The sequence below is a fragment of the Schistocerca nitens genome, chromosome 9 (assembly GCF_023898315.1).
Source record: "Schistocerca nitens isolate TAMUIC-IGC-003100 chromosome 9, iqSchNite1.1, whole genome shotgun sequence".
NCBI classification, from domain to species: Eukaryota; Metazoa; Arthropoda; class Insecta; order Orthoptera; family Acrididae; genus Schistocerca; species Schistocerca nitens.
This window is the reverse complement of record NC_064622.1, coordinates 341,194,716-341,211,994: the sequence shown is the minus strand read 5'-3', so window position 1 is coordinate 341,211,994 and position 17,279 is coordinate 341,194,716. Positions and strand designations below refer to the sequence as shown.

General features: G+C 40.8%; 1 protein-coding gene across 1 annotated transcript in view; it reads left to right on the top strand.

Annotated features, from left to right (window-relative positions):
- Positions 1 to 17,279, top strand: part of LOC126203782 (ankyrin-1) — a 185,460-nt gene that overhangs the window by 128,944 nt on the left and 39,237 nt on the right. Inside the window, exons 8-9 of the mRNA XM_049938152.1 lie at positions 96 to 353; positions 14,321 to 14,539. Coding sequence (XP_049794109.1) covers positions 96 to 353; positions 14,321 to 14,539 — 477 coding nt within the window. The remainder of the gene's footprint in view (positions 1 to 95; positions 354 to 14,320; positions 14,540 to 17,279) is intronic.

Here is a 17,279-nt window from a genome sequence, read left to right as displayed (position 1 = left end):
GTACTTGTGTGGAAATATACTGCTTCTGAGATTATCATTTTCGAGCAGTTCAGCTTATTTGATTTCTTTTCAAACTATAAATGTGTGCTTTACAGGTATGCTACCTGAATTGTGTACGGATCCTCTGTAAGCATGGTGCAAACCCAAATTGCACATCTCGCAGCAATTTAACACCAATGCACGTGCTTGTATTCACTGCCAGTGAGAGCATAGCTTTGAACCGAGAAGAGGAGAAAGCACAAAACTTTGAATTTATTAGGAACTTGCTGGTTCTGCTTCTCCAGTATGGGCTTGATCCCAATGTACAATTCTCACAACGCACGCAACACATCCTCCAGTCATTGTCAGATATGGTAAGTATGCATGCCATTCCTGAGTACACCAATGCAAGAAAATGCAGAAAGCTTTTGGTTTTATTTAATCAGCACAGTCACATAATGCACTCTGTTTCTCTTCATTTATTCATCCAACTATTTATCCATTGTGTTCTGTAGATCTCATGGTGAAGAAAAAACTGCAGGGATGTGAATCAGCTCAAGGTATTCATTAACAAATTAAAGCAATTGATTGAAACTGCATTGATCATTAACTATCTGAAGTTACTGTAATGTGTTTGTACGTACTCAAACTAAAATTCTTCATGCCAAAACTAACAGGAAAAGTGCTACTTTAAAGGAACAAAAGAGACTGTTGCTCCATCAGTTGTAGTAAATACCCACCTGTTATTATCTGCTGCTATTTGAATATCTAAATGACCATTCTGATATTTATTGAAGTACAGGAGTTAGCCATGTGCCCTAAGGTAGAGGCCTTTTTATAGGGAACGACACTATATGTCATGTGGCTAACAGACTAATCATTGAATGTAGATAATCAAATAATTTGTTTGCAGGGGCTCAGTCTACATGGAATTTTGTTGTTACAATTTTGTGTATTGTGGCTGTGTAAATCACAGTTTAACTGAAACTGACTTTTATTTTTAACAACAAATGTAATTTAAAAGCAAATGTACTGAGAATTTCTGTGAAGACATCTCTGCAAGATGTGCAATGTTTACTTGACTCAGTACTCCTACTGCCCAGTTTTGCTGAATTAACCCATTCTTTACTTTAGATGCATTGTCTGAGAATGTTATATCAGTAACAACAGGTACTAAAACTATACAAAATACACAAGCACACTAATCTGAAATCAACATATTGAGAGATACTTCTGTGTGAAAAACGGGCCAAATAGGACTTCTTGAATAGTTTATCTGTGTGCTGACTGCGCGTTAACTTATTAGTCTAATGAATATTTAATTTGGAATTTCTAGTTACTGTATGACCATTTATGTTTATTTCAGATATCAGTAGGTAATTTATTTGAAACTATTAATTAGAGACTACTTGAGATTAAGATACAATTGTTTGTTGTAAACCACTTGGAGGATGTTCAACTATTTTGTGGACTGTGTCCAGTATGAATGAGAATTTGTGGCCTTAGCGAGCTTCTGTCATCAACAAATATTATGAGGCAGTTTTTCTGCAGTTTTTTGGAAAGTTGTTGTTATGTCATTTATGTGGGTTAGGACAGTAGCAGATGAAGAAATGAATCTTGTGGGACTCCACATTTTATGTTCTCTCATTCCGAGTTTAGTTTTATTTCTGTGTTGCAGTTTGACACTTCGACCTTAATTTTTTATTATTAAGGTAATACTTCGTAAGACTCGTCAGGATAGCTGTGAGCATTAGCACACCAGTTCTGGGATTCGGGAAATCACGCCGGTCCCATATCAAGTCTGGCCCCGTACCAAATCCATCTGGGGGATTAACAACAAGGGCTGGTGTGCTGGCAAGCATGGATGTGGTTTTCAGGCAGTTTCCCACGTCCAAATACATGAATATTGGCTGGCACCCAAATCTCACCTCAGTTATATAATTTACAAACATTTCAAAAATGTTCTCATACTTTCACCTGGGCTAGTGCTAAAAGCAGACAGATGGGGTACGCAAATTCCCCATTCCCATGGGGTAGAGGGTGGGGGACGGGGAGGGTGACAGGAAGGACATCTGCCTGCCCATTAACGGTTGTCAGATCGAGAATAACACTCCAACTCCATGAAGACATGGGATGGGGCCAGTAAAAAGAAGATGAAGGTGAGAATTAATAGAGAATCCCTTAGAAAAGGCAGACTGAAATGAAATTATGAAATTCTGCTCTGCAAAATGACTCACTATTCTGCCATAGGCAACTTTTTTGGAAGAAATAAAAGGAGTATCTGAGAGTGATTTGGATTCTCTGCCCAGCATGTGTATCAATATGGAGAAAAGGACAGAGGTACTCATGCCTCTTGCTCCCATGTTTGATGCCACCGCAGCCACAGATACATCACCTGGCCCAGATGGATTAATGATCGTGGGTGGTGTACTGACCAGCCTTAACGTGGTTTTTAGGCAGTTTCTCATGCTCGTTTAGGCAAATTTTGGGGTGGTTCTCACTTTCTGTGTCAAATATGATACAAAAGCAGTTAGACTACAATCATACAGAAGATTTTTTCCTTCATCAGTTTACTGACTGGTTTGATGTGGCCAACCATGAATTCCTCCTCTTTACCAACCTTTTCATCCAATCTCTCTCTTCCTCTCCAGTTTTTACACGTGACAGCTCCCTATAGTATGTGGAAGTTATTCCTCCCAGCCACCAATGCCATACGCTCATTATTCATTATTATTCCCTGATGTCTCAACAGAGTCCTATCATCCTTTCTCTTCTTCTTGTCAGTTTTCCATATACTCTTTTTTTCTTGCCGATTCTGTGGAGAACGTCTTCATTCCTTACTATATCAGTCTACATGATTTTCAACATTCTTCTGGAGCAAAACATCTCAAATGCTTTGATTCTCCTCTGTTCTGGTTTTCCTACAATCCATGTTTCACCACCGTATAGTACTGTGCTCCAAACATACATTCTCAGAAAATCATTCCTCAAATTAAGGCATACATTTGATACTAGTGGATTTCTCTTGGTCAGGAATGTGTTTTCTGCCAATGCTAGTCTACTTTTTATGTCTTCCTTGCTCCATTCATCATGGGTTATTTTGCTGCCTATGTAGCAGAATTCCCTAACTTCGTCTGCTTCATGACCCCAATTCTGATGTTAAGTTTCTCAATGTTCTCATTTCTGCTACTTCTCATTACTTTTGTCTTTCTTTGATTTACTCTCAATCCATATTCTGTACTCATTAGACTGTTCATTCTATTCAGAAGATCCTGCAATTATTCACTTTGACTGAGGATGGCAATGTCATCAGCAAATATTATCATTGATATCCTTTCACCTTGAATTTTGATCCCACTCTTAATCCTTTCTTTTATTTCCAATATTGATTCTTTGATGTATAAATTGAACACTAGGGACATCCCTGTTGTACACCCTTTTTAATCTGTGTGCACTTCGTTCTTGGTCTTCCAGTCTTATTGTTCCCCCCTTGGTTGTACATATTGTATATTACCCATCTTCCTCTATAGCTTTTCCCAATTTTTCTCAGACTTTTGAACATCTCACTTTATTTTACATTGTCGAACACTTTTTTCAGGTTGACAAATTCTATGAATGTGTCTTGATCTTTCTTCAGCCTTGCATCCATTAGTGACCGAAACATAAGAACTGCATCTCTGGTGCCTTTGCCTTTCCTAAAGCCAAACTGATTGTCAGATAACAGATCTTCGATTTTCCTTTCCATTTTTCTGTATATAATTCTTGTCAGCAACTTAGATGCATGAGCTGTTAAGCTATGTGTGCGATAATTCTCACACTTGTTGGTTCTTCTTATTTTCAGAATTGTGTGGATTATATTTTTCCAGAAGTCTGCTGATATATTGTCAGTTTCATACAGTCTACACAGCTATGTGAATAGTTGGTTTGGTTCTGCTTTCCTCAATGATTTTAGAAATTACAATGGAATGTCATCTATTCCTTCTGCCGTGTTTGGTCTTAAGTCATCCAAAGCTCTTTTAATTCTGATTCTGGATACCCTACCTTGTACCTGTTGACTTCTGTTTCTTTTTCTATCACATTATCAGATGGGTCCTCTCCCTCATAGAGGCCTTCAATGTACTCTTTCCACCTATCTGCTCTCTTCTCTGCATTGAACAGTGGAATTCCCATTGCCCTCTTAATGTTACTGCGCTTGCTTTTATTTTCACTTTTCAATATGCTGAGTCAGTCCTGCTGACAATCATTTCTTTTTCAATTTCTTCACAGTTTTCATGCAGCCATTCTGCCTTAGCTTCCATGCACTTGTATATCTGTATTCCTGAATTTCCCTGAACAGTTTTGTACTTCCTCCTTTCATCAGTCAGCTGTAGTTTTCTCCTGTTACTCATGGTTTCTTCACAAATACTTTCTCTGTGTTTATGTTCTTCGCTGGCCGGAGTGGCCGAGCGGTTCTAGGCACTACAGTCTGGAACCGCGCGACCGCTACGGTCTCACGTTCGAATCCTGCCTCGGGCATGGATGTGTGTGATTTCCTTAGGTTAGTTAGGTTTAAGTAGTTCTAAGTTCTAGGGGACTGATGACCTCAGAAGTTAAGTCCCATAGTGCTCAGAGCCATTTGAACCATTTTATGTTCTTCTTACCAACTTCTATGATTTACCTTTTTAGAGATGTCTGTTCCTCTTCAACTGTAATGCCTACTGAGTTACTCATCAACGTAATATCTATAGCCTCAGAGAACTTCAAGCATAGCTCTTCATCCCTTACTAATTTCATATCCCACTTCTCTGCATTTTGATTCTTCCTGAATACTCTCTTAAACTTCAGCTTACTCTTTGTCATTACTAAATTGTGATCAGAGTCTATATCTGCTCGTAGGTGCGCCTTACAATCCAATATCCGATTTTGAAATCTCTGCCTGACCATGATGTAATGTGAATGAAATCTTTGTGCATTTCGTAGCCTTTTCGGAGTATACTTCCTCCCCTTGTGATTCTTGGACAGACTATTCACTACAACAGACTGAAATGTATTGCAGGCCTCAATTAGTCTTTCTCCTCAGCCACATTCCAATCCCCCTTTACCATTAGATTTTCATCTCCCTTTACATACCGAATTACCTGTTCAGTATTGTCATATACTTTCTCCCTCATGGGACTGATGACTGCTGTGAAAGGAAGAGCATCCAGCCGCAAAGTTAAATAAAATAAGTTTTGAGAAACTTGAGTAAGTGAACACCCTAACAGGGTCGGCAAATGCTGATGAAAAGATGAAGATACAGTACTTTATCTCAGCTCCTTTATTAGCAAAATTCAAACTGACCAAATGCTTAATGCTAGCCACTAATGCCTCAGATTGCAGCACTGTCATATAAATATGATGATGACACAGAACATCTCATTGAATTTGCATCTAAAACATTAAATTACAAATAGTTTTATGTTGTGTGCAACTTTTACTGAAGTAATCCAAATTTGACACTCAAACTGCTTCCAATTGATATGAACCCTTATTTATAGGAACATGGTAAGTTTCATGATATCAAATCTCATCTTCAGCTGTTCATCTGAACAGTATAAAAAAAATATTCTTGACATGACCCAAAAATGAACACAGAAATGTTTGTAAATACCCTTTGTCTGCGTGTGTTGACACTAGTGCCCTTTGCTGTTACACACGTGAGCTCTTGCAGTGTGGCCCTGTACAACGAGGCAGGGATGCTGTCCACTGCTTCCCTATATGATGTGAGTTTTTTAACTGTCAGGCTAACAACTCTTAATAGTTGGGACTTTTGCTTTTCATTGTTGGTTAACGTGGTCATAACATGTCAGTTTTTTTTTTTTTTTTTCAATGTTTTAGCTGTGTGTGAGTATTTTCATATTGGTTGTCATATGGCTTATGCTGTCTGGATTAGTGTTCATTTCTGGGTCATAATGTTTACTATATGTTTTGTATCCTGTTCGGATGTATGCCTGGGGATGTGAGTCAATATCACAAAATCGCTCATGTTTCTATAAATAAAGCTTCACATATATTAGCATTGGAGGCTTCAATAACAAGAAACGTACTGCTGTGCTGGATATTTATTTCCTGTGGTGGTCCTGTGGCCACCACCATATGACATGTTTGGCACAACTTCTGGAGTTAGAGCAGCCACAAGCAGAACTAACTATCACACAGATAACATTGCCATCACTCCTTGGAGTTAGTCTTAATATAACAGTTGATACCTTCCCCATCTGCTCCTTTTCATTAAGCTTTGTAAAAGAAATAGATTCTCGTTGAATGTAATGAGTATTATTGTTCTTGTAATTGCAGTTTTCATTTGATGTTTTATGTTTCAGTATTGTACTATTTTTGATTTTATCTTGAAAAGTTCTTTAAACATGTTTCACAATTACATACCATAAATGAGTGATGCCATGAGTCAAGTCTGGAGACTTGACAGACAGCTTAATAGTTAGGGTGATTATTCGCGATAAGCAATAAAACCTAATTCAGTCATCTGGTCTGCTACAAATTTTCATTTGCCACTACTGTGTCCCTACATTGCATGTTCAGCATTTTTGAATAGTTTCATTTGATTGCATCTTTATTTATTTCATTTCTAATGCAAGGCTGTGTTTACGTGCAGGCTATCAAAGTTGCAGTTTGGGGGCCTGCATATCAAATTTAAAATAAAAAATTGTATTTGTTTTAATACTACATATCATGTCTCCACCAAAAGTGTGATATACACTCCTGGAAATGGAAAAAAGAACACATTGACACCGGTGTGTCAGACCCACCATACTTGCTCCGGACACTGCGAGAGGGCTGTACAAGCAATGATCACACGCACGGCACAGCGGACACACCAGGAACCGCGGTGTTGGCCGTCGAATGGCGCTAGCTGCGCAGCATTTGTGCACCGCCGCCGTCAGTGTCAGCCAGTTTGCCGTGGCATACGGAGCTCCATCGCAGTCTTTAACACTGGTAGCATGCCGCGACAGCGTGGACATGAACCGTATGTGCAGTTGACGGACTTTGAGCGAGGGCGTATAGCGGGCATGCGGGAGGCCGGGTGGACGTACCGCCGAATTGCTCAACACGTGGGGCGTGAGGTCTCCACAGTACATCAATGTTGTCGCCAGTGGTCGGCGGAAGGTGCACGTGCCCGTCGACCTGGGACCGGACCGCAGCGACGCACGGATGCACGCCAAGACCGTAGGATCCTACGCAGTGCCGTAGGGGACCGCACCGCCACTTCCCAGCAAGTTAGGGACACTGTTGCTCCTGGGGTATCGGCGAGGACCATTCACAACCGTCTCCATGAAGCTGGGCTACGGTCCCGCACACCGTTAGGCCGTCTTCCGCTCACGCCCCAACATCGTGCAGCCCGCCTCCAGTGGTGTCGCGACAGGCGTGAATGGAGGGACGAATGGAGACGTGTCATCTTCAGCGATGAGAGTCGCTTCTGCCTTGGTGCCAATGATGGTCGTATGCGTGTTTGGCGCCGTGCAGGTGAGCGCCACAATCAGGACTGCATACGACCGAGGCACACAGGGCCAACACCCGGCATCATGGTGTGGGGAGCGATCTCCTACACTGGCCGTACACCACTGGTGATCATCGAGGGGACACTGAATAGTGCACGGTACATCCAAACCATCATCGAACCCATCGTTCTACCATTCCTAGACCGGCAAGGGAACTTGCTGTTCCAACAGGACAATGCACGTCCGCATGTATCCCGTGCCACCCAACGTGCTCTAGAAGGTGTAAGTCAACTACCCTGGCCAGCAAGATCTCCGGATCTGTCCCCCATTGAGCATGTTTGGGACTGGATGAAGCGTCGTCTCACGCGGTCTGCACGTCCAGCACAAACGCTGGTCCAACTGAGGCGCCAGGTGGAAATGGCATGGCAAGCCGTTCCACAGGACTACATCCAGCATCTCTACGATCGTCTCCATGGGAGAATAGCAGCCTGCATTGCTGCGAAAGGTGGATATACACTGTACTAGTGTCGACATTGTGCATGCTCTGTTGCCTGTGTCTATGTGCCTGTGGTTCTGTCAGTGTGATCATGTGATGTATCTGACCCCAGGAATGTGTCAATAAAGTTTCCCCTTCCTGGGACAATGAATTCACGGTGTTCTTATTTCAATTTCCAGGAGTGTATTTGTAACAGTTCTAGCTGTTCCATAGTGCACCTATCCATCACAGCTGGGGAAAATATTATTAAAATAACTTGGAGTGGTTTTCTTACCTAATTTATCTGACATCTTGTCTGTCGCAGTTAGATATAAACACCAAATCGAAACTGTCCCTGTGTGCATGTACAGTGTATGAAATTATGGCTGCACTAGAATTGCTTCAAATGTTCAGTCATGAAGGTGCAATCTGATCATACTTCATTTATAACCCACCTGTACTGCACCAAGGAGACATTTTATGTGACTGTTTGTTGATCATTCTTATGATGATTTATTGGACTAAAAGTGCATTGTTATGAAAATTGTTTCAGTGTTTCCAGACTTACTAAATTATGTACAAAATTTCAGTTTACTTGATACATTAATTACCAGATGGACCAGTGTTAAAACAAAAATTAATGCATATCAGTTAACATTTATTAGTAACTAGGAATTAATAATGTAACTGGATAGATAAAAAACCTACTCACCAAGTGGCAGCAGGAGAACACACATATTAAAGGGATTATGCATGCAAGATTTTGGAGCCAGTGACCCCTCCTTCTGGCAGTAGGACTGAAGGGGAAGGAAGAGGGATGAAGGAAAAGAAATGGTGAGGTATAGGGAAAGGGTTGGAGTTTGAAAAAGTCACCCAGAACCCCTGGTCAGGGGAGACTTATCAGACAGGATGAGGGGGAATGACTGACTGTTGTGGACTGCAACAGATGAAATTTGAAAGCCTGAGAGCTTAAAGATGGAAGATAGGGTAATACACAAGATGGAGATTACTGCTAAAACATCATGCATGAGTTAATAAGAGTGGAAAGCTAAGTGCATTGCATGTGATAGAGATGGGAGGGTGATGGCGAAAAATAGACAGCTCAGAAAATGAAAGATGTAGAAAACTAAAATGGAGTAAAGAAAGGAACAATTACTATGAAGAAATGCTGAGATCGAAGACATTAATGTAAATTAATGCCAGGTGGATGGTGAGAACCAAGGAGTCCTTGTATGTCCATCTTTTCAGAGATTGTTGCAGGGACTGGGCTGTTCAGTACAGGATGTCAAATCAAACACCTTTAGGCCATCTAATTTCCAAACTGTTATTTTATTTGACTACCACTTTTGGTGAGTTACACTGACATCTTCAGGCCCCCTTACTGATGTGTATGACGATTTCAATCTCAATTCTGGGCAAAATACGGGCCGGTGTTCAAATGCTGGTATCTGTAGATTTCTGCTTGATACAGTGATGGCAGATGATGGTTCAAGTGATTGCTGTATCAAGCAGAAGTCTACAGATGTCAGTATTTGAATGCCGGCCCCTATTTTGACCAGAACTGAGGTTGAAATCTTCGTACATGTCAGTCAAGGGACCTGAAGATGGCTTAGTAGATCACCAAAACTGGTATCCAAATAAAATAAGAACTTGGAAATTTGATGGCCGAAAGGTGTTTGATTTGACATCCTGTCATAATCCCAGTTCCCAACTGTTTCTTTCTGAGAAACTGTTGTCTCGGGAAAGAATCCAGGTGGCATGTGTGGTGAAACAGGCATCGAGGCCATGACTGTCATGTTGTAGTGCATGCTCTGCAACATGATAGTGTGTTTTGACAATATACACCCTCTGCCTATGCCCATTCGTCTTAACTGATAACTTGGTGACAGTCATGCCAATGTAAATGGCGGAACAGTGTTTACGTAACAGCTGTTACATGATGTGTTGTTTCACAGGTGGCTCTCTCTTTAATAACGTATGTTTTGCCAGTTACAGGGTTAATATAGGTGGTGCATAGGGAAAGTCTTGCAGTGGAGATGGTCACAGGGGTAGGAGCCAAAGGATAGGAAGATGGGTGCAAAAGGAGCATAGGGTTTGACAAGGGTGTTGTGGAGATTGGAAGGGTGATAAAAAGCTATTCTAGGTGTGGTGGGCAAAATCTCAGACATAATGGACCTCATTTCAGGGCATGATCTTAGGAAGTCACGGGCTTGTCAAAGGAGCTGATTAGTTCATTCAAGACCAGGATAATCCTGAGTGACAAATAGTGTACTCCTAAGTTGTTTTTTGGAGGGATTGGCAGTACCAAGATTGGATGTGATGGCCCAGTAAATCTGTTTTTGCACTAGGCTGGTGGTGTAATTACATACCATGAAGGCTAATTGAGAATGGTGGTGTTTTGCTGTAAAGAGTCTGCATCTGAACATGCTTGCCTCAAATGCCAAGGCTGTATGGGAGATGCAGACTGTAAAGTGTCTGCATCTAATATACAGCCTTGACTAATTATACCAAATAAAGCATGTCCTGACACAGTGTGTGTGTGTGTCCTCTTTATAATTGCAAAGGATGTAATTTTGGGCTTATTTGGCGAAGTGTTTCTGTGGACAGAATCCACCTCTCAACCACCTCACTACTTCACTTCAAATTCCCCATTGCACCTGGTTAAATGCATGGTACTTCAGCTGGAAAATTCGCTATGACTTTTAAAACAATGGCTAATGAACACTGTCACTGTCTGAAGTGAGTTCAGTTTTGTGTATACTCTTTTTCTTATATGCTTCATTTCATCCAAACCAGGACCTGCAATTATTTTTTACTTCCTGCTGCCAGATGATGATTCTTGGAATACTTGAAGCTGGCAAAAAACATTTTAAGATAACTGTATTTGATTAGCAAGATACTGGGAGAAACATAAAAGATATCTTAATATCCATAGTGCGTGACAGATAAGCAGTCGGGCTCGTGAAATAATAGCACGTTCATATGGCCACTGTGAACAATTTAGCATAAAATTAAAAGTTCAATAAACAAATGTATTTTTAAATATAAATGTATTTTGATAAAACGACATTTTTGTTGGAATAATTATACTGCCATCAGTTGGAAACAACTACAAAAAGTTGTCAACATCCTATCCACTATGACGGCTGTACCTGCTGTTGTAGCATAACACAGAGAACTGCTGGAAGCTGTAACCTTAACTGTAAATGAATGATAACAGTATAATAACAAAGTAGTGCTATTACTGTAATACAGTGCTATTTTATACTTCTTGTAGAATTGGGACCACCATAAAATACAAAGTAATTACTGCAAAAAGAAAGAGGTATTTAGGAGTGTAAGTATCAGAGTGAAATTTCTGTTGTGATCTCTCAGGCTTTCTCAGAATAATGGGTTAATGTTGTGCTATTGGGTATACAGTCAGTCATCATCTTCCAGTGCTGTGGGCACACATGACAGCACAACTGGCAGCACCTGAAGATGACCACTGGGTTGGTCGTCAAAATGGAAACAACTACTCAGCTATGCAGACAGTGAAGTGCTGCAGGTTAGATGGATGGCAGGGGAGAGGTGGGGAGGTGTGGAGGGGGGGGGGGACGAGTAGTGGAAAAGGAGAGGAGTAAAAAGACTGAGTGTGATGGTGGAATGACGGCTGTGTAGTGCTGGAATGGCAACAGGGAAGGGGCTGGATGAATGACGACAGTGACTAACGAAGGTTGAAGCCAGGAGGGTTATGGGAACGTATTGCAGGGAAAGTTCCCACCTGCGCAATTCAGAAAAGCTGGTGGTGGTGGGAAGGATCTGTATGGCACAGGCTGTGAAGCAGACATTGAAATGAAGGATGTCATGCTTGGCAGCATGTTCAGCAACAGGGTGGTCCACTTGTTTCTTGGCCACAGTTTGTCGGTGGCCATTTATGCGGATAGACAGCTTGTTGGTTGTCATGCCCACAAAGAATGCAGGACAGTGCTTGCATATTAGCTTGTGGATCATATGACTGGTTTCACAGATATCCCTGCCTTTGATGGGGTAGATGATGATCATGACTGGACTGGGGTAGGTGGTAGTGGGAGGATATATGGGACAGGTCTTGAATCTAGGCCTATTACAGGGGTATGCGCCATGAGGTAGGGGGTTGGGAGCAGTGATTGTGTAAGGATGGACTAGTATATTGTGTAGGTTTGGTGTATGGCAGAATACCACTGTGGGAGGGGTGGGAAGGATAGTGGGCAGGACATTTCTCACTTCAGTGCATGATGAAAGGTAGTCGAAACCCTGGCGGAGTACATAATTCAGTTGCTCCAGTCCCAGGTAGTACTGAGTTACGAGAGATTCCATTCATTTCATTTCAGTGCATTTAGTTTGTTTAATATACGTCCCTTATGGTACAGTAAACTATTGCCCCCATCAATTCTTTTGTCCTAGTGGTTCTATTCTTATGAGAGAACCTCAAGTAGTGTTAGGAAATCATTACTGGAATGAACTTTTGTGTATCAGGAAATACAGATGTGATTCCTGGTCAGACACAAATTGTTAATTGTCACTACAGGTAAAAAGTTTTTTCTTTTTTTTACTTTGACAGATTTTTATTTTACTTTCTGCTGATTCTTCCAGAAAAGCTATTAGTAAACTGCAAATCTTTTTAGCTCCAGTTTCACAACAAATCTTATCTAAAGTAGTGGAATTTTCATTCATGTAATAAAAATATGTATTTATATGGGAAATAATCTTCCTAAATATAAAACTGATTTATAATATTATTAAAAGGATAGAGTGTTACTCACCGTAAAGATGACACACAAGTTGCAGACAGTAACTCAACATGTCATCTTTGCGGTGAGTAGCAATCTATCCTTTTAATGATGCTATACCAACCTGAATGTTTCATTGTTTGAAACTGTTTCATAAAGTTGACATGTTTTTAAATGTAATTTCATCAAGATCATGAACTGACATCCAGAACCATTACTATTCTAATTGCTATCCATTGATTTATAATTAATGTTACTGTTGAAAGTGGCACATACATGCAGTAATGCTATAATTAATTTTATTATCTGTATATGATGTAAAGTTTGATTGTAATAATTATATTCCTGGCTTTTATTTCCAGCTCCAACATGTTAGTATAACTAATTCACATTTCTGGTATGTTATTTAATAACAATATTATGAAAAGGGTAGATTGCTACCCACCATATAGTGGAGATATTGAGTCGCAGGCAGGCACAACAGAAAGATTTACTAAAGAAGTAAGCTTTTTGGTCAAGAGGCCTTCTTCTGAATTGGACAACATACACACAGACATTCACGCAAACACTAATCACACACACACGACCTGCCGAAGCTGGCAGCCGGAGAAAGTCGTCATTGTGTGTGTGTGTGTGTGTGTGTGTGTGTGTGTGTGTGTGTGTGTGTGTGTGTGTTGTGTTAGAGTGAAAGCGCGCGTTTGTGTGTGTGTGTTTTTTTTTGTCTGATTCAGAAGAAGGCCTTTTGGCTGAAGAAAACGTACTTGTTTAGCAGTCTTTTCGTTGTGCCTGTCTGCGACTCAGTATCTCCACTATATGGTACACAGGAATCTATCCTTTTCATAATATTGTCATTATTCCATTGTGTTTTTTGTTTTTTTTATTGTGTGTTATTTAGTACCTCAAGTTCTTTCTTCCTTTTAAAATGAAAAGTATAGTTTCTCGTATTATTCTTAGTTTGATCTGATGTTTGGTTACATTCTGGTGTTTGGTTACATTCTGGTGTTTGGTTACATTCTGGTGTTTGGTTACATTCTGGTGTTTGGTTACATTGCTAGTTTTCTCTTAATTAGTTGAGACCATTAAAAATTTTGAGTTACATACATGTTGCATAATGTTATCTTCATTGGTTCCATTGTGGGTAGAGCATCAGTATGGGCCTTTTGGCTTTTGTTTAGTTAATCCCAGCAACAATGTCAATTTCTCCTTGTGGCTGTTTCATAATTTTTTTTATGTTCAGTTCATGCACAACACTTTCAAGACTGTATAGAGGCTAATTTTTTGATGCATTCAAAAAATCAAATTATGTATAGATAATGCTATAATTTGTAATTTTGTAATTTTTGTAATTTATTTGCATGAAACATGTAATTACATGCACAGCAATTGGTAGTACAATACAACAGTATACAAGGAATCAAAAAGTTACATACCAATGATTGTGGAGCAATAGCTGCTTTGTTCACAAACAACAAATTGGAAGGATGTAAAGCAAGTTCCTTTATTTTCTAAAGCTCCCTCTCACTGTGTGTGTGTGTGTGTGTGTGTGTGTGTGTGTGCGCGTGTGCGCGTGTGTGAGGAGAGTACTTTTTGTTTTTGAAGACAGTGTCATCGGACAGCACTGACTTCTTCTGTTTCCACAGGTTCAGAATGCTCGAGGTCCGTCAGATCTGATGCATGTTTATAATCTGACACTGACGTTGATTCAGTATGGGGCAGACCCAAATGTGGTGGTGCCTGATGCTGGTCAGATTGGACGGACAGGGTGTCACACAGGCTCCGGGTCTGCGGGTGGTGCTGGCCGCCGACCGCAGAGGGTCGGCTGGGTGCTGCAGTGCTACGTCTCAGCCGTCTGCCGAAAGGTAATGAAGAATACCTTCATTTGTGATTTGACTCATTACAGTTACTACCTCTGCTTCCAAATATCAGCGTCAAATGTTTGCCATAGAATTAAATGTCACCATAGTGAATTTGAGAAGTTGAGTAACTGGCTGAGCTTTCATTTTACAAGCATTGTGCCATTATATAACTACTGTGTTTCAAATGTTTTCTCTTTCGCTGTTGATACGTAATAGACTTTGAAAATGGTGTAAAGGGGTATAGACAGAGTGACACTTTGAGTCAAGTTGTGAGGTACTCTTGGGTGGTTTACTTGATAAAATCATTGACCACCAAATGCAAAGCTCTGAGTATTGCAAGGGGTGCCCTATAGAGTGGCCCTCTTTGATTTTCTTGCAGGATTTGAATATCAATACAATCCTAAAGCAGCATGCTACACACCTTTACAAGAACTTGAAAAATTCTCTTCTGAAAATTTACAAGTACTGTTACGTACAAAACATTGTGATAATTTAAACAGAGCTGCCAGTAGCTGAGCATATAGCATATTAGTCTTGTAATAGTAAAGTCACAGGCTTGATTTGTGGTGACCTGAATAAATTCCACATCTTCAATCTGGGCGTACAGTTGTACAGTGCGCCACGGAAGTCAGAAGGCCCTACCACAGGTAGAGGTTGCCTCTCTTGGATGCATATGGTGCCTTTGTACAGTACACTATACCAGCCAGCCAATGGCTTATAGAGTCAGATCCGGCCAGTCTTGCTGTCAGTCACACGTTGACATTCGACCTTTGTTCACAAACTAGTAGTGTAGCCATTCCGTGGCATGAATCTTCTTGTGCAAGTTAATCTGGATGCCATGAAGTGTTGTGTCTGTTATTATCTGTGTGTTCTTTGGTCAGAACACATTGGCGACGAGTAGGATCGTACTTTCACGTGTGTCATTCTGTGGTTGCTTTTTGCATCTTTTTGTGATATGGAGTTTCTGCCTCATATGTTGGTGTAACGACAGACAGAACTACTTCCGGTCAAGCAACAGGCTGTGCTGGATTTCTCTCTCCAGTTTTGTCTCTGGCTATGTTTCTTCTTCCGTTCCCACCGTTTGATGAGGCAGCAGAAGATTGGGAAGCATACAAACTCTGCCTACGGCAACATTTCCATGCCTTTCACATTACAAATGTGGAGGTATGTTGATGTCGTGCATTGTTTTTATTATGGATTTCTGTGTCATTGTATCAGGTGATCTAGCAGTTGGTCCCATTGCTGGAACCTTCAGCATTTTCATGTGACAGTCTATGCTCATTGTTGTCTTCCTATTATTGCTGCTGGACACACATCCTGGATGCTATGGTTGAATTGTACCAATGCAAGAAGCATCCCCATAAGTCTTATCGTGCCTGTGCAGTGACTCTCCATGGCCTTAGCCGCAATTGCCATTTTGTCACGGCCAGTCAAAGGAGTCATATGTGAACATCATGGTTCGTGATGTTATCACCTGCTCTGCCCCAGATAAGGAAGTCCAGCAGTGGGTGCTCCAATTAGCAAACCCTTCCATTGAAGAGGTTTTGTCCAGTGCCCAGTCATATGAAGTCTCACGTGCCTTTGGTCAACATCGCGGCGGTACAGAGTGGCCTGGCTGTGTGCACTGCATTCAGGAGGATGATGGGTTTACAGAATGAAATTTTCCCTCTGCAGCAGAGTGGGTGCAGATCTGAAACTTGCTGGCAGAGTAACACTGCCTGCCAGACCAAGACTTGAACTTGGGACCATTGCTCTTCACAGGCAGGTGCTCTACTGACTGAGCTACCCAAGCACAACTCTTGACCTGTCCTCACAGCTTTACTTTTGCCAGTACCTCGTCTCCTACCTTCCAAACTTTGCAAGAGCTCTCCCTCATCTCCTACCTTCCAGACTTCACAAGAGCTCCCCTGTGAACCTTGCAAAATAACGCTCCTTGAAGAAAGGATATTGCAGAGGCATAGCTTAACCACCACCTGGGAGATGTTTCCAGAATGAAATTTTCACTCTGCAGCAGTGTGTACACTATGTGAAACTTTCTGGAAGATGAAAACTGTTTGGTAGACTGTGTGCTGTGGTCCAAAGCTCAAGTCTTGATCCGTCACACAGTTTTAATCTGCCAGGAAGTTTCTTATCAATGCACACTCCGCTATAGAGTTCTGGAAACACCCTGCCAGCTATGGCAAGCCATGTTTCCGCAGTATCCTTTCTTCAATGAGTGCTTGCAAGGTTTGCAGGTGAGCACTTGTGACGTTAAGAAGTTAGGAGACAAGGTGCTGGCAGAAGTAAAGTTAAGAGAACAGGTTGTGAGTCGTTCTTGGGTAACTCAGTAAATAGAGTACTTGCCTGTGAAAAGCAATGGTCTCGAATTCGAGTCTCAGTCTGGCATACAGTTTTAATATGCCAGGAAGTTTCATGATGATGGGTTTCTTTATAAATATCTTTTCTGCTATCAGTCATGATTTTCTCTAATTCATACTTTACATGACATATTTCGGGAAATGATACTCATTTCCAAATGTGTTCTCTCTTTATACTATGCCATTTTATGTAATGTTTTCAATGTGTAAGGTTCTGCTTAATTTTGTTGACTTTACTGCAGTATATAAAAAACATCAATAAAACAAAGCAGAACCTCACACATCGAAAACATTATGTAAAAATCTCATAGTACAAAGAGAAAACACACTTGAAAATGGGAAACAATTCCTGAAGCACATCATGTAAAATATGAATAATTGAAAAT